Genomic DNA, 24,535 nt, shown 5'->3' with positions numbered 1-24,535 from the left:
AGGGAGAGAGGCAGAAGAAATTTTTAGGCCTAATGAAGGGTCACAGATCGAAACATTGACTGTTTACTCTTTTCCATAGATGCTGCCTAGTCTGTGGAGCTCCTCCAGCATTTTTTGTGTGTAGCTTCAATTTCCAGCATCTGTAGATTTTCTCCTGTTTGAAATCATAGGCCAGTTAGTCTGACCTGAGTGGTTGGGAAGATGTTGAAGTTGATAAGGATCTGGTTTTGGGATACTTTGAGACACATAACATAGCATGGTTTTCTTGAGAGAAAATCTTGCCTGACAAACCTGTTGGAATTATTTGAAGAAATAACAAGCACAATAGCCAAAGGAGAATTGGTGTATGTTGTGTACTTGGATTTTCAGAAGGCTTTTGACAAGGTGTCACACATAAGACTGCTTAACAAGTTAAGAGCTCATGGTATTACATGAAAGATACCAGCATAGATAGAGCATTGACTGATTGGCAGGAGGCAAAAAGTAGGAATAAATGAAGCCTTTTCTGGTTGGCTGACTGACTAGTGGTGTTCCACAGGCATCTGTGTTGGGACTGCTTTTTTTCTTACATTATATGTTGATGATTTGGACAACAGAACTGAAGGCTTTGTGGCCAAGTTTGTGGATGATGCTCAGATAGGTGGATGGTCCAGGTAATGTTGAGGACGTAGAGAGGCTACAGAAGGACTTAAGACAGATTAGAAGAATTGGTAAAGAAGTGGCAGATGGAAGGCAGTGCTGGGAAATGTACAGTCATGTGCTTTGGTAGAAGAAATAAAAGCATAGACTATTTTCTAAATGGAGAGAAAATTCAAAACTCCGAGGTGCAAAAGGACTTAGGCGTTTTCGGGCAGAATTCCCTCAAGGTTAATTTATAGATTGAATTGGTGGTGAGGAAGGCCATGTTGGCAACTTCTACTCTAAGAAAGGACCACTCAACAAGTCCATGGCCAAAAGAACATCTTTATCTGGGACTGCAAATGATATTTACAATACAGAGGCTTCCAGGTACCTCGTGCTGCATGCTTGGTGGAACTATATACAATGCATACCGGAAGTAAAATCCTGGAACCTGCCTCTTGTTACCAACAACTTCCCGATTAGTATTAACTTACTTTTAATAATATTCACATTACAACACTTCTCCCCCTTTAATACCCAACATTTCCCAAATATAAAAGAACTGGGAAATAAATACAGTGGTATCATTTAGCAACAGGTTACCAACTCAAAACACCTAAAAAAACATGGCAAATTCAACATTCAATCTAACAACAAAAAAAACTATCCAATCAAAGATTCAGCCTGTCAGGAGGTTTGTGGGGGTGCTGCGATCTACGCACTACCCCGGTGACCCAGCAGGCACTGCTGGTGAGGATGGATCTGGTGTTGGGGGCATGAGAGGGTTCTGTGTGTCCGTGTGAGAATGTCCATCCTCTTCAGGGGACTCTGCCCCCTCTGTCAGCCTCTCTCTCTCTGGCAAAGTGACTGGTGGACATGCTTTCCCCGTAGTCTGTCTCACCATTGGAAACTCCATGGAACTGTCTACCTCTGAGCCAGAATCATGACGCAGGCGCACACGGTCCTGATTTCTGCGGAAAACACACCCATCAGTCAGCTTAACAACATAGGAGGCTGGACCACTCTGCTTAAGAATAACACCAGGTAGCCATTGTTTCTCACATAGACATTGTCATCTGGTTTTAATGGTCTTTCTCGTGCATGCTGATCATGTCCCTCCTTCTGCTTTTCCTGCTTTCTCTCCACTTTTGCCTTCATGTCCAGGCGCAGCAGGTCCAATCTTGACTTGGGCCCATCAGCATCTCTGCTGGAGTACTGGCAGTCATAGTCTGTAGCGTGAGGCGATATTTAAACAGGAAACATGAAAGCCTGATACTAAGAGAGTCCCCTGTCATCCACTTGAGACCTTCCTTCACTGTCTGAGCAGCCCGCTCAGCCAAACCATTTGAGGCTGGGTGGAAAGGGGCCGTTCGAATGTGACGAATGCCATTCTGCTGCATGAACTCACTGAACAGCTCACTGGTGAACGTCGGGCCATTATCAGTGACCAGAGTGTCAGGCAACCCGTGGACTGCAAACACTTGCCTGAGTTTGTCTATGGTTGAGGAGGCTGTGGTGTTGCTCATGATGTGAGCTTCTATCCATTTGGAGTGTGCATCCACCATTACGAGAAACTTCTGCCCCATAAAGGGGCCAGCAAAGTCCAAATGTGGCCTAGATCAGGGGTAGACTGGCCACTCCCATGGGTGCAAAGGAGCTGGTGGTGGCGTGTTCTGATTGGTCTGACGTTGCTTCGCAGGCAGTATCTTTGAATTTGCAAACATTTGCATAGTGCATCCCTCCACACCGAAAACACTCCACTCACTTTGCCTGTTTACCAGTCTCCCTACTGACTTGGTGCACTGCCACTTACTGCAACCCCCCCGCCCCCCCCCCCCCCCAATGTCCTTTCTGGATATCCTTAGTATTATTAGCATTCATCTCCGTGCCTTTGGCAATCTCTAGGGTTTTCTTGAAAGTCAACGGTGGGGTTTCCCCCAACAAGCGGCGTTGTATGGTGTCATTACTAATGCCGCATTATCATCTATCACAGAGTATGTCACCCAACATGGCTCCAAAATCGCAATGCTCTGACAGCTGCCGAAGCTCAGCCACAAAACCAGCCACAGACTGACCTGGCTTCCTGAAATGGCTGTGAAACTTATACCGTTGGACTATCACCGAAGGTTTTGGATTGTGGTGGTTCCCCATGAGCTTGACCAGTTCGTCATATGGAACTTCTCCCGGTTTCCGCAGCATGGCAAAGTTCCTTATCAACTTCTAAGCCTTTGCCCCACACACACTCAGAACAGAGCACTTCTTACCGCCCTCAGTAATTCCATTAGCACAGAAGAAGTGTCCCAACCTTTCCTCATACTCCAGCTCCACAAATTTACCGATAGACATGAACGTAGCCATCTGAACACGAGGCTCCTCGTCCTCTCACAGCTCCCATTTGAAACACGCTGGCACGTCCACAAAACCAGTTCACCTCATCGCCAAAAATATGTGGTAACTTCTACTTTAAAAAAAGGACCACTCGACAAGTCCATGGCCAAAAGAACATATTTATCTGATCCAGGTACCTCATGCGGCATGGGTGGTGGAACTATATACAGTGCATACTGGAAGTAAAATCTCGGAACCCGCCTCTTGTTACCAACAGTTTCCTGATTAGTATTAACTTACTTTTAATAATACCCACATTACAACAGCATTCATTTTGAGGGGTCCAGAATATAACAGCAAGGATGTAATGTTGAGCTATATAAGGTATTGGTGAGGCCTCACTTGGAGTACTGTGAGCAGTTTTGGTCCCTTATCTAAGAAAGGATGTGCTGAAATCGGAGCGGGTTCAAAGGAGAGTCATAAAGATGTTTCCAGAATTGAAAGGCTTATCATAAGAAGGAGCATTTGATGGCTCTGGGTCTGTACACACTGTAATTCAGAAGAATGAGGGGGGGATCTCATTGAAACCTAACTAATGTTGAAAGGCCTTGATAGACTGGATATGGAGAGGATGTTTCCTATGGTAGGAGACACTAAGACCAGAGGACACAGCCTCAGAATAGAGGAGCATCCTTTTAGAATGGAGATGAAGAGGAATTTTTTTTTATATAGCCAGAGAGCGGTGAATCTTTAGAATTTGTTGCCATAAGCAGCTGTGGAGGCCAAGTTATTGAGTATGTTTAAGACAGAGGATGATTGATTTTGATTTGAAGGGGTAGGGAAGAAGGCAAAAGATTGGAGCTAAGAGGGAAATGGATCAGCCATGATGAAATGACGAAGCAGACTCGATAAGCCAAATGGCCTAATTCTGCTCCTATATCTTAAGGTCTTATGTATGCCAATGCCTGTGTAAAGCTGGTCAGATCATTTTGATCACCAAAATTACAATACCATGCCATGCAATACAATACAAACATTGTAACCTGGACTGAACATGTTCTTTTAAAAACAAGGTATTAGTTCTAATGTAAGTGTTTCTCTATATATTACAATATTATTACAATATAAAGTCTGTGAACCCACTTTTTTTTTTACAGTATTTTAAGATGCTGTGTTCTGACATACATGATTGCAGTTTTATAGAGTCCAGATTCAAGAGGAATTTCAGCAATCGATTCATAAACAAGTTACCTTAACATTTTATCTAGAAATCTATTGGAGCATAAACCTAAAACCTGTTCATGGCCAAAAATTCATTCTGCATCTGATCTGACATGACCTAAGAGTATTTGCAAGAGATCAGGAAAGTAAAGTTTGCAATGTTGCACAGAAACTCCATGGCCTCTTTATTAGGTATCTCCAATGGCCACTGAGTGAACATTGGTGGTTTTCTGTGGCTGTAGGCCCACAGAACTGCTGCTCTCTGTATGTTCTTTGTTGCACCATTCTCTGTAAAATCTAGAGACTATTGAGCATGAGAATCCCAGGCGATCATCAGGCCACACCACATGGCACCTACAATCATTCCATGGTCAAAGTCACTTAGATCACATTTCTTCCCCATTCTGATGTTTTCCCTGAGCAACAAGTGAACCTCTTGAATACTTTTTATGCACAGAACTGATGCCACATGATTAGCTGTTTAGATATTTGCATTAATGAGCACGATTAGAGGAGGCCACTGAGCATACTTGCTCGAGTCGAGTCGAGTCACGAGCCTCCATTAGTCAGAGTTGACCATGATATTGTGTCCTCCCTGCCTAGTTACACAGGTCCGGGCAGTATGATATGGAGAGTAAGCTGTTGCCCACGCAGCAAGATCCCCCTCTCCATGCATCTGGTGAACCCAAAGGAATGGCAGAGACCGATACAGATTGGTACCAGAAGCGTCGCAGGAGTTGCCAGTCAGCATCGAACAATGTAGGACTGCCTTCGGGACTTCAGCTTCAGATTTCTCCCTCAGGGTTTACTCCCGAAGCCTAGCCACACGGCAGTGGAGGCTTGAGTTTTCCTTCTCCCATATGAGTTGCCAACCATGGCTGATGAGTCCCATCTGCCTAAAACAACCGGTTTTAAGGCGCCAGTAACCCGCCTTTGCCCCTTCTCTTGTCAATAGAAATGGTTCCACTGGGCTTAGTAGCTAAGCCACATACAAAGGCCAAGAGCTGGACTTGGTTGTTAGAGGCTATTTGAGTCAGATGCCATTGGGAGCATTTAATAGGTAGAGTGAGCTTGTCCCTATTACCACCCTGGGCTATAACAAGCTTAAGGAACCACCATAGGTGAATACAGTGTAAATTAGAAAAGTGATTCAATAATTTTAACAGTTCCATTTAGTATCAGAGAAATGTATAAAATATCTTTCATGTGTACATGCTACTGAACAAGAACTGAGGACACATATGATATCATTCATTAAACCACTCTGATCTGAATAATGTATGGAGCTGGCTCAAAAATACATGGCCTGCCGGGACCCATATTAATCACATCCAATCAGAACTTTGCTGGTCCTTTAATCAGGCCCTAATTTTATCAATGATCTATGGTCAACTTTATGAAATATTTAATAAGCGAGTAGCAGATCACATATTCCCAATAAAGGTATGAGGGAGGAAGAAATAAGTTATGCTGACAGGAAAGGTTAAAGTATAGCAACAGAAACTACACATAGCACTTGAACTCCAGCATTAAATTGGCTGAATGGCCTATTCTGCTCTAAGCATAGAGCACTCCAGCACAATAACAGGCCTTCTGGCTTACTATGTCTGAACTAAACAAAATGTCATTCTAACTAATCCGCTTGCAAATGTCTCTCCCTCCCCCTCCCATCTTCCTGTACTCCCCACTTTGGTCTTTTACCTCTTCTCATCTGCCTCTCACTTCTCCGTGGGTCCCCTCCTCCTTCTCTTTCTCCTACAGAACTCTCTCTTCTCCTGTCAGATTCCTTCTTCTCCAGCCCTTAACCCTTCCCACCCATCTGGCTTCCACTATCACCTTCCAGCTAGCCTCCTTCTCCTCCCCCCACCTTTTTATTCTGGTGTCCTCCCCCTTCCTTTCCAGTCCTGAAGAAAGGTCTCAGCCCAAAACGTCAACTGTTTATCCATTTCCATAGATGCTGCCTGACCTTGTAAGTTCCTCCAGCATTTTGTGTGTAGTGCTTGCAAATTGTCTGTATCCCCCTACACCCCTGCCTGTTCACACATCTGTCTAAATGCACATTAAACATTGCTATTATATCTGTTTCTACTAACACTCTTGCCAGTCCTACCATTCTGTGTAAGAAACTTACCTCTCCTTTCAACTTTCTCCCTCCCACCCTCTAGACTTTGAGATTTAATGGGTAGAGGGAACTTGTCCCTATTACCATCCCTGGCTATAACAAGCTCAAGGAACCACCAGAGGTGAGTATAATGTAAATTAAGAAAGGGGCATAGTTTTGAGGTGCTTAGAAATAGGTACCGAGGGGAAGTCAGGGGTAAGTTTTGCACACAGAGAGTGGTGGGTGTGTGGAATGCATTGCCAGCGGTGGTGGTGGAAGTGGACACAATAGGGTCTTTTAAGAGCCTCTTAGATAGGTACATGGAACTTAGAAAAATAGAGGGATATGTGCGAGGGAAATCCTAGGCAGTTTCTAGAGTAGGTTACATGGTTGGCACAACATTGAGGGCCGAGGGGCCTGTAATGTGCTGTAGATTTCTATGTTCTGTGTATTTTTACCCTGGGAAAAAAAGACATCTATGCCTCTCATAACTTTACATACTTCTATCAGGTTGCCTCTCACCCTGACATTCCAGCAAAAACAATTTAAGTTTGTCCAACCTTTAAAGCTAAACCTTATAACTAATACAGTGCAATTCAGGCACCATCCTTGTGACCCTTCTTTTTGCACTCTCTCCAAAGCCTCAACGTCCTTTCAGTATTGTGACGATCAGAATCACACACAATCTCTTACTATCTTTCCTTTCGGTTGGATCTCGGCCCGAAACGTCGACATCGCTTCTCCCTATAGATGCTGCCTAGACTGCTGTGTTCTACCAGCATTTTGTGTGTGTTGTTGTTTGAATTTCCAGCATCTGCAGATTTCCTCGTGTTTGCAATACTCCAAGTGTGGCCTAACCAAAGTTTTACACAGCTGCTATGTGATTTCCTAACGTTATTATTCAATGCCCAACTGATGAAGGCAAGTATGTTGTCCCCTTCTTTACCACCCTATCCACTTGCATTGCCACTTTCAGTGAACTATGGACTTGCAGCCCTAGATCCCTCTGCACTAATGCCCCCAATGGGTCCTGCCATTTACTGTACATCTTCCTCTTACCTTTAAAATGCAACACCTCACCTGATGGAACAGCATTTGTCATTTCTCCACCCAAGTTTCTAACTGATCTACAGCATTGTGCAAAAATTCTTAGGCACATATATATAGATAGGGTACCTAAGATTTTTGCAGATTGTAAATCTGCCAGGAGCAAAGAAAATTGAGAATGGCGAGGGTGGGATGCAGTGAGAGGGATGTGGGACAGGTGGCAGAGGAGTGCTTGGGGGAGGGGGGGTACCACGGATGCAGACCCACCCAGCCCTGAGATGACAGGTGAGGTCATTTGATTCTAAACAACTAGTTTATTAATTATCACAGAATGTCTCTCTGGTGTTTCCTGCACCCTCCCCTCTCCCTGCCCCTTCCCACTCTCAGTCCACAGGAGACCCAGATCAGAATCAGGTTTATTATTAGAGAAATTTGTGTGTTTTTTTAATGGCAGCAGTACAGCACAATACATAAAATTACTATAGTACTGTGCAAAAATCTCACACTCCCTCACTGTGTGTAAGTGCCTAAGACTAAGGTTGGTGGTGGTAGGAGTGCAGTGTGTTAGTGCAAACACTGATACCGGGTGCAATGACAGGATTAGTGCGTGAATGCCTACTCTTAGTCCAGGTGGTGCAGTGAGGGTCTTGATGCACACACTGGCCTTGGGTGCAGTGAGTGCAGTCAGGGTGGACTCTGATTCTGGGTGCAGTGAGTGTGTCAGGGTGGACTCTGATTCTGGGTGCAGTGAGTGTGTCAGGGTGGACTCTGATTCTGGGTGCAATGAGTGTGTCAGGGTGGACTCTGATTCTGGGTGCAATGCTGGTGGGGTTTTAGTACAGACATTATTCCAGGAGTAGAGGAGTAGTAGAACTGTTCCCATAGACACTCGTCCCAGTTTGGTGGATGTGGGGCGGGTGTTTGGGGTTCGTGCAGACTCTGGTCCAAATTACGTAGCGCATATTAGTGCAGACCCAGGTCCCGGCCGGTGCACTGGGAGGTTCAGTAAAGGTGGGGTGTATGTAGTGGGCGCCCAGTACTCACACCAGCAGCAGAGCAGCTCGGCTGGAATCGAGTTTCGAACCCCTCTTCCTGGCGCCGGAATCACATGAGGGTTATTTTTGGAAAGTAAAGCGGGCGACCGGCGTCTGACGTGAGTGAAGGTCACAGGCTTTGCGGCAGGAAACAGCCTCCCTCTTCCTTCGCTCCCCCTCCGTGTCCCGGCTCGCTGCAGCACCGGGACCCGCCGGTCGGCTCTGCTCGGTGCGCCCGCTCCTGGACTCAGGTCGGTGCCGTGACGGAGAGGGGGGGTGGCTGTGGCCGGGGCCGGGGCCGGGGCGGAGGGGGACTAAGTTGGGCTGTTGGTGTGGGGGCAGGCTCGGCTCCCGGTGTCAACCAATGGGCCCGGTCGGCGGCATCGATCCCAAAGGCAGCCTGAAGGTTATTCAGGAGTTTTACCCTGTGGCACAGTTGCCACCACTGTATTAGCCCTAACACACAGGAGTTTGTTTTGTTTGGCTCTCCATTCTGTTTGCAATGCAACATTGTTCGGCTTTGGCCTATGCTTCATTTCAAAGCGGCCCCCTTCATTCTTTCATTCATTTTTGTATTACACTGGCCTCTTCAGCGAACACTACCTCTCCAAGAGGGGACACTGCAGATCAAAATGTTTGTTTTGACACGTAGAGCAAAAATTTGCACTTCTGTTTTTTTTTCTACATTTACCCTTCTCTCTGTCCTTCCAGCTTGCGTTACCATTTGGTCACCTTGGAGTCTGTCACTAGCGTTGGGTGCTGGGATAAGATTCTCCCTTCCAAAAGCTCATGAACAATACCTGAATTGTGCAGTGTTCTTCTGCAATATAATACTGTTTCAAAAGCAAACTTCATCATTTACTGCATGAAACCACTTTTTTCATGTTTTACAGATAAAGCAATTTGCCATAAGGTGTCGTTTGGAATTAATTGATGCAGTTAAAATGGATTGGAAAAAAAACAATATGCTGGGAAGAAGGATTGTTTAAAAATAATTATTCCCTTGTTCTGTATTTCTTAATCCACGGCCCAGATAGATGTTATTTTTGGTGATGGTCAAAGAAAGAAATTGACTTTAAACTGCAGGTAGACATGACATAGTCCAAAACTTGCACTGGGTTGTGATGAAAGGTCATCAGACTGAAGTGTCACCTATTTCACCGCCTAAGCTGTCTGATTCGCTGAGTATCTGCAGCATTTTCTTTACTTAAGTTTTCCAGAATCTGTTGCTGTCTCCTACATTTTAATTACACATGGTAAGAGGATTGAAAATATTCAGGTTAGTTAACCTCTGTGCAGGCATTGTGTTTTTGTGTGGCAGCAAACTTTTTGAATTGATCACAATGTTTGTATTGAAATAAATAATTATTTAACACTATGCACAATGTCAGCAATTCAAAACTTGCCCTTTAAGAACTCTCACTTTCAATTTGCCTCAAGTGCTTAAAATTAATGTTTTCCAAGAAGTTTAAAAAAACTGAATTCATCATCCATCACATTGAGCTTTCAAGGAACTTGAATGAAGCTGCTCAAGTTCATATCGTACAAAATCTCTATAGCTGTCAGCTTTTTTTTTCAAATTTGTCAGCATTCAAACACTGGTCCCAGAGATGAAAGAACCATACCCTGTTCTGCACACTTGGCAAATTCCGTACCACATTATCATTTATATTATTCACATTGTGACAGCGCAGCTGGTAGAGCAACTGCCTCACAACACTAGGGACCTGAGTTCAATTCTGACTTCAGATACCATTGGCGCACTTTTGCACCTCTTGCCTGTAACTGCATAGGTTTCTAACAGGTGCTCTGGTTTCATGCCATGTTTCAAAGATGTAAGAGTTGGTGAGTTATTTGGTCACTGCATATTGCCCCTGATAGATAGATAAGTGGTTGAATCTGGGTGGGGGGGGCGGAGTTTGTGAATAAAAAAAATGGGATTAATGTAGCATTATTCTGAGAGATTGAGTCTAATCTGAGATACTGAAGTGCTGGTTTGTGAGCTGTAGTTTGATAGACTTTGGATCAATGGACTCTTTGGTGGTTCTGCTGTTTGCATGGCGGGGGGGTGATTTTGGTGCTTCTGCTGTGGGAGTGGAGCGGGCGATGCTTTTTGCTGCTGCTTGTAGGTTTTGAAGTTTCCATCATTCTGTGGGGCTCTTTTATTTCATGGATATCTGTAAATAAGACAAATTTCAGGTTGTATACTGTGCAGATACTCTGATATTAAATGTACTTTGAAACTTAGTATAAGTGGGTAGTCAGCATTGTCTCAATGGGCCAAAGGTCAGTTTCTGTGCAGCATCTCTTCACAACTTGTTATATGAAGCACTTTATGAATGTATGCTATTTATTTATTGGCCTGTCTGTAGATGTGTCCAAGTAATTTTGGATCATTTTCTTAAACCATTTGGTGCATTAATATTTCTATAGCAAATTGAAGGTATATTCACAGGCCACATTCTTAGTCTTTTTTTAAATACTCAATCACTGATAAACTTTAATCCATAGAATAAACTTCAGGATAAAAGTATTACTATCTTGTAAAATCCCTACTGCCCTGTATAATCAACTAACAAGCTAACAAAAATTATAGATATTTATCTATCCAAGTGGCAGTAGTATAATTTTCTAGTTGAAATTATTGCTGCATTGTTAGACGTATGGGAGAGATACAGGAAAGCAACTTCAAATTAAGGACAATGTGGCCAGTGCAGAAATTGGACATTGTGGTGCAAATGACAGCATAGAAGGGGTGTGAAGCATTATTATAGGTGCAATCTGAAAGAGTGTGATTTTATTGCCAGTTTTACATGTATTTGGAAATAATACCAACAAAAGGCACCAGCTATCTGTATTAAAAATACATTGGAAGTTTGTTTCAGAAATATAGAGAGATAAGTTCACTTTGTTAGCAAATGAAATGTAGTCAGGTCATTAAACCATAATTTTTATTGTATGTCCAGGGTCCATTCACTTGCTCTTAGAACTCTTATCTTCCAAATTCACTTGTCTCAGCATGTCATTTGTTACAGAGTCAGCCTTGCAATTGATCAGGGTAAATTTTCCCTTTTAAACCGAGTGTTGGGTACTAATTTATTGCATTTGGATCAGAATCACTCTTATGAGCACTTCAATCATGTTTTTGCATGTGTGGATAAACTCAATAATGACTTCATTGACAGATTCTGCAACATCAGAGCGAAACACAGCTGAAAGGATACGTGGATCCTGTGGTCCCATTGAAAATAGCATTAACGTGTTCATTCCGTAAATCTTTTAATTGAGAAGAATAGCCAAGACTTGATGCAAGCCATGACTGTAAAATTTGTCAGCATTCCTTTTGCTCATATTAGCTAAAATAAGCAATTTTGCATGTAATCAAATGGTGCTTTAACAGGTTTATGACAGGGTGTGCAATGCAATGTCATGACTATTTATTGTACACATAATGCTGGAGGAACTCAGCAGATCAGGCAGTATCTATGGAAATTAATAAGGCAGTCGACGTTTTGGGACAAGACCCTTCTCGGCCTGAAGTGTTGACTGACTTATTCATTTCCATTGATGCTGCCTGATTTGCAGAGTTCCTCCAGCATTTTGTAGGTGTTGCTCTGGATTTCCACATCTGCAGACTTTCTCATGTTTGTGATTACTTATTTGTGGTTAACTTTTAAGGAAAAGCTGTCTCTTACGACTTTTTTTTTCTGCAATATGTCTTCAGGGTGGCTTGAAGTAACACCGTCCCTGGCTCACAGTTCATCATGGCGAATTTATTCCGTGGTGCGATGTGCTGCTCTTTACCATTACTGCAGAACGGACCAGCTGTAACTGTTAAGCGTGCAGCGTGTAAACGTTACTTTAAGACTTACCGAGTGTTGTGGAACCAGCAAGCAGTTAAAGGTAAAGATGTTTTTACTTTCAACTCCGCGAGGGGAAGCTGGGGCCCAGTTTTTGTGAATTCACGAGTCCACTGGAGGTTGTGTGCCGAAGTTGGCCTGTCCTGGGTTTGGAGGACTTTGTGTGCGTGTGGGATGGGATGCTGGAATGGGTTTTGTGTTGCTGTTGCTTTGCTGCTTGGTATGTTTTGTTGTGTTCTGTGTTGCTCTGCTGAACGCTGAGGGGTTGCTACGTTGCCAGTGGAGTGTGTGGTGACACTTGCGGACTGCCCCCAGCACATCCTTGGGTGTGTTGGTTGCAAACGCAAATGACACATTTCACTGTAGGTTGCCATGTGCATGCGATGAATCTGAATCTGCACTTGCACTTGTAACTTATCTTGCTTTCAGAAGAGGTGGGTTGCTTACAAGCATGTGAATGCTCTTATTATCAAAGCCTTGATTGCTTGTAGTCCTGTAAGCACTGTGGTGTCTGTCCAAATTCCAGTCAGTACTGTTTGTTCATGTTCTGAAAATCATAGAGCTCTGTATCTGCCAAACTATTTCAGGTGGATAGTCCGAAGGTTAAAGAGAAGGGTAATCATGTTCAGTTGCTGCAATACTAACTTAACTGGGAACTGAGCTTTACTTTGAAGTTGTTTTCCAAGAGTGAATAAAATATAATCCATATTTTAGAAAAAGCTAAATAAAGGTTACTTCAGTTTAGCTCTAGTAAACTTGCTTCCCACCTTCGGGTTGCTTTTATTTAGCAACAGAATCAGAATTAGGTTTAATAACCCTGGCATCATATGTCATGAAATATGTTAACTTTTAATTTATATATATATATATTTATGAAATGTGTAGTGCAAAAAATAGAAATTAAAAAAAATAGTGAGGTAGTGTTCATGGGTTTAATGTCCATTCAGAAATCAGATGGCAGAGGGGAAGAAGCTGTCACTGAATTGTTGAGTGTGTGCCTTCGGGCTTATGTACCTCCTTCCTGATGGTAGCATTGAGAAGAGAGCATGTCCTACCTAGGACAAGCTGTACTAGTTAAGATAACTGTAGAGGCACTGGCATTAACTGCTCAGTCTTTCCCAGCCCTGTATTAGGCAGGGATCCCAGCAGCTGTTTACATTAATTGGCACTTGAGTCAGCACCCTGTCCATAAAGTAATGATATGTGAAACCAGCATCTGAGGCTGAGCAGTAAATGGGGAGTGCTGAGTACTACACATGAAGCTCATAGTATTAGAATCAGAATCTGAATTAGGTTTATTATCACCAGCATGTGATGTGAAATTTGTTAACTTAGCAGTTCAATACAATACATAATATAGGAGAGAAAAAAAATAAACAAAATAAAAATAATAAATAAAGTACAGTATACATATATTGAATGGATTAAAATGTGCAAAAAGACAAATACTGTATATTAAAAAAAAAGTGAGTTAGTGTCCGAGGGTTCAATGCCCCTTTAGGAATCAAATGGCAGAGGGGAAGAAGCTGTTCCTAAATCACTGAGTGTGTGCCTTCAGGCTTCTGTACCCCCTGCCTGATGGTAACAGTGAGAAAAGGGCATGCGTTGGGTGCTGGAGGTCCTTAATAATGGACGCTGCCTTTCTGAGACACCACTTCCTGAAGGTGTTCTGGGTACTTTGTAGGCTAGTGCTCAAGATGGAGCTGACTAGACTTATAATCCTCTGCAGCTCCTTTCGGACTTGTGCAGTAGCCCCTCTGACCCAGGCAGTGATACAGCCTCTCAGAATGCTCTCTGCGGTTTGAAGTTTTTGAGTATATTTGTTGACATGCCAAATCTCTTCAAACTCCTAATGAAGTAGAGCCACTGTCTTGCCTTCTTTATAACTACTTTGATATGTTGGGACCAGGTTAGATCCTCAGAGATCTTGACACCCAGGAACTTGAAACTGCTCACCCTCTCCACTTCTGATTCCTCTATGAGGCTTGGTATGTGCTCCTTCATCTTACCCTTCCTGAAATCCACAATCAACTCTTTCGCCTACTCATGTTGAGTGCCAGGTTGTTGCTGCAGCACCATTCCGCTAGTTAGCATATCTCACTCCTCTACGCCCTCTTGTCACCACCTGAGATTCTACCAACAATGGTTGTATCATCAGGAAATTTATAGATGGTATTTGAGCTATGCCTAGCCACACAGTCATTTGTATATAGAGAGTAGAGCAGTGGGCTAAGCACACTGTGCTTCAGTATCTAGAGTCACTTTCAAATTACACAAGACTGAGATGCAACCTATTTTTTTTGCTGCCTATCCTATTCAGGTTATGGAAGAAAGACAAAGTCAAGCTCTGAAAGTTTACAACGTACAAGGATCCTTCCCCCACTAATGTCTATGTTAGCTTTTTGCTGGAGTCATTTTTTCCCTCAATTAATTCTTTAGAATTTGGACGTTTATGGTATCTAAAGATAATGCTTGGTTTACCTGAGCCAATGTTGAAGGATCTAATTTATGCCCTTCACCCTGAAACTTCTGCATTTAGTATTAAATCACTTGTCCTTTCTAAAAACAGTTGATGGCATCATGATCCTGTGCTAAGATATTTCTCCCGTTCCTTTTGTTTCCTCTTGGTGACAATTTGAAGTAAGCATTATTTCAATTTGGGTTGTGGTTTCAGAATGATGTTAGGAAGTCCAATGAAACTACCCCCCCCCACTCCTCCCATGATAGTCCTTAAAATATCAATTGTAACCAAGAAATGCTTGGCCAAGGCTGGGTCTGGGGAGAGAGGTGGCCCACAAGAATAGGCTAATAATTGGAGTTTGAGGTCAAGTAGAATAAGTAGCTGCTGGAGGACAGTGGGTTTCTGTGCTCACAGTCCAAGGGATGGGTAAGGAGTGATTGAGTATGATGGTTAAGAGTAGCAAGAATAAGCATGGTATCCAACTTGCGGGATTCTAAAACAGTAAAACTCCAATCATCTTTCATCGGATCACCCTAATACCTTCACATCTTGCTCACCAGGTGAGTTTGCTATGTTCCCTTTCAACTTGCTGGAGTACCAGTTCCCTTTCATCTTACTGGGGTCAGTGAGAAATTTGTTATAGCACTGCCTAACATACTTTTTTCAATAAAAAAAAACAAGTATATTCCATTTAAAAGTCAGTTAAATTTGTTAAATTTCGAGTGTGCAGGTTTATCATAGATTTACTTTATCAGAATTGAGACCCCTACCTGAAGGGATCTTCTCTTTGTCGGTGGTTTATTCTATTCTGTTTAGCATGATCTGATGCCGTCTGACAGCCTTGGCATGTTATTATTGAGAATGGAATTTGAACTTGTAACTATCTAGTTGGAAGTCCAATAATAAAAGATCAGTTTAGTATAATGCAATATAAAATACTCAATCCATTTTGAAAGACAATTAGCTTTTATAATTTTATGCTACAGGGCTAACCAGACAGAAGTTGAAAGTTCAACTCTCATTATGGTAATTGATAAAATAACTGGGTTGCCATATGATGATCATGTTACACAGGGTCACCCAGGATTTACCCATCAGCTGCCATGGATTGTTGGGCATGGTGGTGTTTTAAGGATGCCAGATTACAGTGATCTAGTCATCTGGAGGCCTAAATTAACAGCACTAACAATGAAAGCTTACATTACATTGTGCAGATTGAGAGTTTAAATTTAGGTTTAGAAAATACATTTTCGTAGAAGGTCAGCAGGAATTGAAAAGCTGCACGGTCACAAAATGCAATAGTGTCACTGACACCCGCTTTTCAGGGGACCTCTTATAATGCACTTGGCCCAATGTGACCATAGCCTTCACTGTGTGTGCAACTCCGTGTAATGGAGTGCAGTAGTGAATCACGGAGGTGTTTCACCACTTTCTGAAGGGCAAGACATTGTCCTTGACACTGGTGTCCAGAGAATAAAGAACATAATTTTGGGGGCAGCAACAGAAGCACAAACATCCACATGGGAACCTGTAAGTTTTATCCATTCCAAAATGGATGTGATCTTAATTTCTGTACTTCCAAGTGTTTTATTTACAGAGTGATGTTTTTATAAATAAATATCACCTAGTACTTCAAAAGGGGATGATCAGACAACAATTGGATGCTAATTTAGAAAGAAGGGATGACAAGTGGAAGCAAAAATGTCATCAAAGAAATTTATTTCACTGAGAGATGTGTAGGGAGGCACTTCCAGAGTGTGACAGCTAGAAGCTTGAGTGGATGAGGAGTGTCAGTGGTGAGGTGAATGAGGAGAGAATGTAGAAAGCATCAGAATCTGTCGTATTTGTGAGGTGCTTGAGGCTGAGCCTGTGTAGGGCCAAGCTTGCAAATAGCTGGTCAGATTGCAATGGTGTCACCATGACCGGGGTGAGCTCTCTATTCCAGTCGAGGCAATATGCAGTCTCTTCATAACCTTTGAGGATATGATTCTAACTGATCTGGTATGATTTGCTACCATTGTATTTGCTCTCTCAGGCGGCTTAGAATAAAATCTCTTTGACCAAGCATATGTTGCTCTTTAAGCAGCTCCTTAATGGAGGGGAAAAAAGATAGACAGGTTTAGGGAATCAGTTCCTAAGCTTAGAATATTAACAGGTCAATTAATGCAGCAAATTGGATTGGAAGCAATCAGGAGGCACGCAGTACAGTATTATTTCTCCGAAACGAAAGCATCACTAACAGATGGAGGATGTCTGAGCACTTAAATGTAGTTCAATGAACCAGGACCCCTCTGTTAATTATAGGGGTCCATGGCATAAAAAAAGATTGGGAACCCCTGATCTAAGACAATGTAATCTGCTTATAAACAGGAGAAATAAAGTTTTCTGGTATTATACTGTGTTAATTTTTTTAAGTGCTTGGGTCTCCATTGTGTTAATTTTCTGTGTGCAAGTGGGAGCAAAGCTGATCCAGTTTTTCAGAACTTTGTTCCCTGCTCCAGGGAACTCGGAAAGTAGCACATCATTTAGGACAGCTAATGTCAACTCAGGGTCGGCATGTAGAAACATAGAAAACCTACAGCACAATCAGGCCCTTCGGCCCACAAAGTTGTGCCGAACGTCCCGACCTTGGAAATTACTAGGCTTACCCATAGCCCTCTATTTTTCTAAGCTCTATGTACCTACAGAAGTCTTTTAAAAGACCCTATCGTATCTGCCTCCACCACCGTTGCTGGCAGCCCATTCCACACACTCTGTGTTTTAAAAAAAAACTTACCCCTGACATCTCCTCCGTGCCTACTCCACAGCACCCTAAACCTGTGTCCTCTTGTGACAAACACCTCAGCCCTGAAGAAAAAGCCTCTGACTATCCACAATCACTTTAAGGTGCCAGCAACCACCAGTCAGGGTTTGATACCCGTCACTGTCTGTAAGGAGCTCACCCCTTGAGCAGCTGGGTTTCCTCTGGGTCCCATATTCCAAAGATGTACGGTTGGGGTTAGTGAGTTTGGGCATATCACGTTGATGCTGGAAGAGTGGCCACACTTGCAGGCTGACCCCAGCATAATCCTTTGTGTCTGTTGGTCGTTGATGTAAATGACACATTTCACTGTAGCTTTTGATGTACATGTGACAAATAAAGTTAATCTAATCATCTTGTCAAATGGGTAAACTAAGGTCTGGAGTCCTATCAGAAATTAGACCGTTTTCAATGGATTAGCAGGCCAGCCTGTTGTGTTTAGGTTTTCCTGATGTGTGCTGGCTGTCAATAAATACTTAAGTTTAAGTTTCTATTCTCTGGAACCAGGAGGAGATATAGCATGACTGACATTTATTGTATCTTGCTAATGCCATTGCAAAGTGGCAGTATCCCATTACAGTCTTGCTCATGGAAGATATTCTCACATATTGTTGGTTAGGTACTTCCATGACCCAACTGGAGCAACAGTGGTGTTAATGCAGGTTGGGATAGTGTGTGTTGGTTAGAGGGAAACTGGATTAATTGTATCCCCACGTACTTACAGCCTTTGTCCTTTTTGTTGAGGGGGTTTGGGAAGTGTTACTGATACTTGCTTCATTTCCTTCAATGTTTTCCCTTTGACCTCTGACCAAACCGTTCTTTAACATCCTTGTCTCCCTGAATTTCAAGCTCTCTCTATGATGCTGAGCTGGTTTTTTTTCGCTATTGGATCAATCCTCTTTCTCTTTTCTCCCCGGAGCTCCTGTTCTGTCAAGAGCTGAGTTCTTGCTCCTTTGCAAGTGAATCTCCAACCTGTGGCAGGTAGTGGTGGCATAGTGGTTTGGTTAGCAGTTTCTCTCACTTACTTCAAACAACTCCCGAGTGGTCCTGGAGTCACAAAGTTTAGAGCAGCTGAGGACAGCAGGTTTTGTTCAACCCTCACTGCCCTACTGAAGAACCTTAATGAACCAGATAGGTTTTCACAGTGCTCTGGTAGCTTTGTGGAAAAGAAAAAAAATCCTAGATGTTTAATTACTTGAATTTAAATTGCCTAGCTTCTAGTTTGCGATTTTAAACTTGCCTCTGGATTAGTGATCTGGGATTCCAGCTGCCAGTCTAATGACTTCAAAATTACAGTAACTTCACTACTCCATTAATGGTGTTGAGATTGAGAGCTTCAGGTTCTTAGTTGTGAACATTACCACCCTGTCCTCGTTCAAATGTGTTGATACCACAGCCAAGGAAGCTCACCAACACTTTTAATTCCTCAGGAGGCTAAAGAAGTTTGGCATATCCCCGTCAATCCTTAACCAATTGTTATTGATACGTAATGACTTGGGTCAGCAGCTGCTCTGCATTTGACCACAAGAAACTACAAAGCATTGTGGACACATCTCTGCATGTCACGAGAACCAGCCTTCCTTCCATTGACTCTGTCTATATTTCTCACTGCCTCAGTAAAGCAGCCAGAATAATCTAAGAACCCACACATCATGGGCATTCTCTTTTCTCCCCTCTTCCATCGGACAGAAAATACCCAAGTCTGAAAGTATATACCACCAAGCTCAAGGACACTTCTATGCATTGATACCAGTCTCTTGAACAGACCTCTTGTATGATAAGACCTTGCTATGACCTTGTATGTTATTGTTTAACTGCACTACACTTTTCAGTAACTTTTACACTTCATTCTGCTTTTTACTGTTTTACCTTATTCTGTCTCAGTGCACTGTGTAATAATTACAAACAGTATGCAAGAGAACCTGTTCACTGTAACTTGGTACATGTGACAATAGTATACCAATATCATTTCTGGTCCTGCAACCCTGTAGCCTAATGAGCACAAATGGCTGGCCAACTCAGCCATTAGTCTGGTTCGACAGCAGGTAATGTGTCTGCCAACATGAGGGACAAACATACTTGAGTTCATCAGCACCAGCCAATCTATTACAAATCCTGCTGTCAGTAAATATCATTGGTAGAAGCTGGTGTTTGTTGAGATGAAATCTCACTTTCATACTTCCATTAGTGTTGGAAATATCACTGTGTTAAATGGGAAAGGTTTAGAACAGATCTGGCTATTCAGACCAGATCTGTGAATGCTACGGACAGTCAATGACAGCAGCAGTCATTGGTAAAGTCAGCACCATCTGTTTCTTCATGCGGTATTGTCAAGCCAAGGGTACGGAGGAGTGTAGTAGGGCGTAGCCAGCAGTGGGTTCAGGCACTCCGCGAAATGCCGTCAAGTAGCAAAGCTGCAGTAGTTGGGGATGACAGCTCTGGAATTCCACCACATTTATTTGCGAATAGGAATGGGGATTTGAACAGAAAGAGTGGGTAGTAGTGGGAAGGAAGAGATCCCCAAGAACATCCTGATCTTCATTTATGGTGTAAATATGTAAATGTAAATGTACATGTAAATATGAATGCAAGCACTGAGTGGAGTGACACGGTAGCTGCTGCTTCACACTTCCAACAATTCAAATTCAATCCTGTCCTCTGGTGTTACCTCTGCGCAGTCTCCCTGACATTGCATGGGTTTCCTGCGAGTGCTCCGGCTTCCTTCCTCATCCCAACAGCGTGTAGGCTGTGAGTTTCCCAGTCACTGTAAATTACCTGGGGAGAGTTGAGGTGAGTGTGAGGAGAATAAAATGGAACTCATGTGAATGGATGTTTCACAGTTGAAGTGGTCTTGTTGGATCAAAGGACGTGCACCAAATACTGGAAGAGTGTGAGTGTGTGTGTGTGTGTGTGTGTGTGTGAGTGTGAGTGTATACGTACGTACACAAAAGGTGGTCACACCAAATATTGATTTGATTTAGCTTTTTACTGTTTACTGCTCTTTACATAATGTTTGATACTTAGAAATTTTTTCAAACATTATTTTTGAAACCATCTTCACCTTATAATTTTTTTTTTAAGATGTGCCCAAAACTTTTGCACAGCACAGTATATCCCATTCACCAGACACAGGGCAGATTGAATCCAGCAAGTCAATCTTCATTCAGGTTGTACTGAATCAAAGGAGCTGTGTTGGGTGATGTCATCGGTAGGCTATGAAGTAGCTCTTCCTCACAAATGGGCTTTCTCGTGCCTGGTTTGTGTTTCACCAGAGCTGTTAGTCTCCAGATTTCATCATAGCTTTGGAACAGGTGTAGACCAGAACTGAATTTCAGGGCAAGTTGGGGCTAACTGTCCTCAACAAGAAGACCAGCATTTGGTTGAGTGTGCTGTCAAAAGTGCCCAGGTAAGACAAAGATCAGTGGAGTTGTACTTTACCCAGTGTCAAATTGTTGTTGTTATTGGAACGCAATCATTTCAGCCCTAGGACATCACTTGGAATGGTGTTCTGGGATCTAGTCACTTCTATCTGATTTGTCAATGACCTTATTTCCATTGTAAAGTCAGAAGTGGGGATGTTCACAGATGATTGCATTATGCAGCTACTCACCATGTAACACAATCCCTACCTGTAACAGTGAGCCCATGATAACATTCAGACATGGGCTTGCAGTGGTAAGTAGTAGAGTGCGACCAGGCAGCCAGGTAAGAGATTGCTTGACCATGGAACTAGCATGGGCGAGGGTCTACTTGCAACATCTTGTGGGTCACCTTGGAACAGATGCTCAATTGACCCAACCATATAAACACTGCAGGAACAAGAAAGGAGTGGAAGCTGTTGGGATGACTCACTTCTTAACACACAAGATGCTTTCCACCAAGTAAAAGGCAAAAGTCAGGTTAGTGATAAAATATCACTTATCCGGATGAGTGCAGTTCCAACTGCACTCAGTTCAACATTGTCCCAGGAAAGCAGCCTGTCTAGTTGGGACCCAAAGCGTTTATTCTCTCCACTCAGTCTAAGTATTGAGTTAGTAACTTCTTCAGACGGACAACAGCAATTTACTGAGGTGACCAAGGTACTAGAAGTTTAGCATTTGTTTTACATAAAAATCTTCTGAAATTCAAAGTAAATTTTATTATCAAAGTACAAATATGTCACCATATTCAACCTCGAGTTTCATTTTCATGTGGGCATACTCAACAGATCTGTAGAATAGTATCCATAACAGGATCAATGAGAGGTCAACCAGAGTGCAGAAGACACCAAACTCTGCAAATGCAAATATAAATAAACATCAAAATGTAACGAGATGATGAGTTAGAGTCCTTGAAGTGAAGTCATTGGTTGAGAGAACATTTCAGTGATGGGATAAGTGAATTTGAGTGTAGCTCTCCCCTTTTTATTCAAGAGTCTGATGGTTGTAGGGTAGTAACTGTTCTTGGACCTGGCAGTGTTATTCCTGAGGCCCTTGTACTGTCTACCTGATGGCAGTAGTGAGATGAGAGCATGACTCGAGTGGTGGGGATCTCTGCTGATGGATGCTGCTTTCCTGTGACAGCATTTCATGTAGATGTGCTCAATGGTTGTGAGGCCTTTACTGTGATGTACTGGGCTGAATCAACTACTTTTGGTAGGATTTTCCATTCAATAGCATTGGTGTTTCCATACCAGGCTGCGACATAGCCAGTCAATACTCTCTCCACTACACAGCCATAGAAGTTTGTCAGAGTTTTAGATGATACGCTGAAGCTCTGCAAACTCCTAAGGAAGCAGAGGCACTGCCATGCTTCCTCACAATTGCACTTGTTTGCTGTCTCGTGGATCTCTGGTTTCCCTCTCCTGAAGTCTTTTATCAGTTCATTGCTGACGTTGAGTGAGAGGTTGTTGTTATGGCAACCACCTAGCCAAATATGATTTTGGCATAACCGTGGTGTTATCGGCAAACTTGGATATGGCATTGGAGCTGTGCTTAGCCCCACAGTTTTAGGTGTAAAGCGAGTGGGGCAGGGAGAGAGCTTTAGGATTGAGCAGCAAATGCTATGATGAAGAATGAACACATAAAACAAAAATTGGAGGCTGAATGCCAAACATGACAATGGATCTGCCTCCTCCAGGACTCTGACCCCATCAGTGAATATTAAGCTGTCATCTCCCAAAGGATCAATGCCCTTTATTTCTTCCTGTGATCTGCTATTAACAGTTTCACACAGTTCTTCAACTTCTCATTGTGAAGTGTTGGCATTTTAACTTACTCTTTATTCCTCTGAAATTAGAGAATTCTTCTCTTGAGTCCGGTCCTGATGTAGTACACGCTGACCAGAGATGCTGTTAATATTTTGCTAGGAACTTCTAACCCATTGAGGCTGGAAGCCATTTGTGATTGCATGTAGTCTGTGTCCCTATCTCCTGCACCTCACCTTCCCTCAGTGCCAAGACTTTTTAATCATAAGGTGTTTAGCGGTAGGGTTATGTTGCTGTTGTGACACAGAGGTTTGGTGTCATTTTACCCAAGATTCTTTTCCTCAGTCTGGCCAGCAACTTCCTCAAGATCCAATAATGCACTTACTTAAAGCCATGCCTACCCCGTGGGAAGAAATTTTCCTTTGAATCTGTTTTCTCCCTGAATATTTCCAACTGAAGTGTATCCCCCTATTCTTCTACCTTACCTCACTTTGGCACTTCCAATTTTTTCTTATTAACTGCCTTTTCTCACCCACACCAGCAAAATGACTTGGAGATCTTGGCCTTCTTCAGCAGCACCCCAGGCAGATTTCATTCTGAACTTCTGCGTCACCAAGGTAATGATCCCACATTAAATACTTTCCCTTTAACGCCACTCATGCCCTTCAAGTGAAAGACAGCCTTTAGAAATCCACTGTCCATTGTAACCTTATTTGTATCTTAGAACATGAAACAGAATTAGGCCATTCAGTCCATCGTGCAACTCCATGATTCCATCATGGCTAATTTACTATCCCTCTCAACCCCATTCTTCTGACTTCTCGTTGTAACCTTTAACTCTTACTAATCAAGAACCTGTCAACCTCCACTTTAAATATACCCAGTGACATGGCCTCCACAGATATCTGTGGCAATGAACTCCACAGATTCATCATCACCCTCTGGCTAAAGAAATACCTTATCATCACTGTTTTAAAGGGACATGTCCATTCTATCATGCCTCTGAATGTTCCATAGATTTCAATGAGATCCACCCTCCCCACCCCCATTCTTCTAAACTCCAGCAAGTACAGGTCAGGCTGAAATGCAGAGGGATGGAGCCCCATCTATCCAGCATCTTGTTCGCAAATGTGCAGGACCTGGACAACAAAATTGAGGACCTGAGGATAGGATTGCTGAATCAGAGGGAGATGAAGGACTGTTGAATTCCAGTCTGCCAGATATAGCAGTGAAACTGGAAGTCTTCTTGATTTACCGAATGGACTGAACTGCTGATTCAGAAAAGGCAAACGGTGGAGGTTTGTGTTTCAGGATAAATTCTCGTGTACTCGGATGTAGCGGGTTTGTCGAACTTGTCTTCCCCCAACCTTGAACAACTGCTGTCCATTCTATTTACCTGGAGGGTTCTCTTCCATAAACCTGGCCACAGTGTACATACCACCAGTGGTCAACTATAATGAAGTACTTGGGTACTGCATGATGCCATCTCCAAACAAGAGACAGTCCATTCCAGTGCATTTGAAATCATGGTCAGTGAGTTCAAACAGGTTTGTTTGAAGAAAACTGCCCAAATACCATCAGCATATGACTTGTAGCACCGGAGATTGCAGCACACAAGACTACTGTTATACTAAGATAAGAAATGACAACTATTCCATGCCCAGACCACATTTCAGTAAATCGAATCACTTGGCTGTTCTTCTAGCTGCATATAGGCAGAGAGGCTTCAAAGATTAGGCCAATAAAGAGGTAGTCATGGGAGGCAAAGGAGTGGCTACGGAATTGCTTCAGGGACTCATCTGTGGATCTGAGTGAATACACCATAGCTGTAACAGCCTTTAATAAAATAGTTGTAGACAAGTGTGTCCCCACAAAAT

At 42.8% G+C, this 24,535-nt stretch overlaps 1 protein-coding gene and 1 long non-coding RNA gene across 3 annotated transcripts in view; one reads left to right on the top strand and one right to left on the bottom strand.

Annotated features, from left to right (window-relative positions):
• Nucleotides 1-8,487, bottom strand: part of LOC132382493 (uncharacterized) — a 29,190-nt gene extending 20,703 nt beyond the window's left edge. The window contains exon 1 of the long non-coding RNA XR_009508351.1: nt 8,363-8,487. This is a non-coding gene — a long non-coding RNA (uncharacterized LOC132382493). The remainder of the gene's footprint in view (nt 1-8,362) is intronic.
• The window catches only part of LOC132382492 (NAD(P) transhydrogenase, mitochondrial-like), a 77,272-nt gene continuing 61,202 nt past the window's right edge, over nt 8,466-24,535 (top strand). The window contains exons 1-2 of one of the 2 annotated variants that reach the window (XM_059952742.1): nt 8,466-8,603; nt 12,077-12,255. In XM_059952742.1, coding sequence (XP_059808725.1) covers nt 12,117-12,255 — 139 coding nt within the window. In that variant the 5' untranslated portion in view covers nt 8,466-8,603; nt 12,077-12,116. Of the gene's footprint in view, nt 8,604-9,456; nt 9,609-12,076; nt 12,256-24,535 lie in introns of those variants that run through there. The other variant, XM_059952741.1, reaches the window with a different exon arrangement.

Source organism: Hypanus sabinus, chromosome 28, assembly GCF_030144855.1.
Source record: "Hypanus sabinus isolate sHypSab1 chromosome 28, sHypSab1.hap1, whole genome shotgun sequence".
NCBI lineage: Eukaryota > Metazoa > Chordata > Chondrichthyes > Myliobatiformes > Dasyatidae > Hypanus > Hypanus sabinus.
The sequence above is the reverse complement of the archived record's forward strand: the minus strand, read 5'-3'. Positions and strand labels throughout refer to the sequence as shown.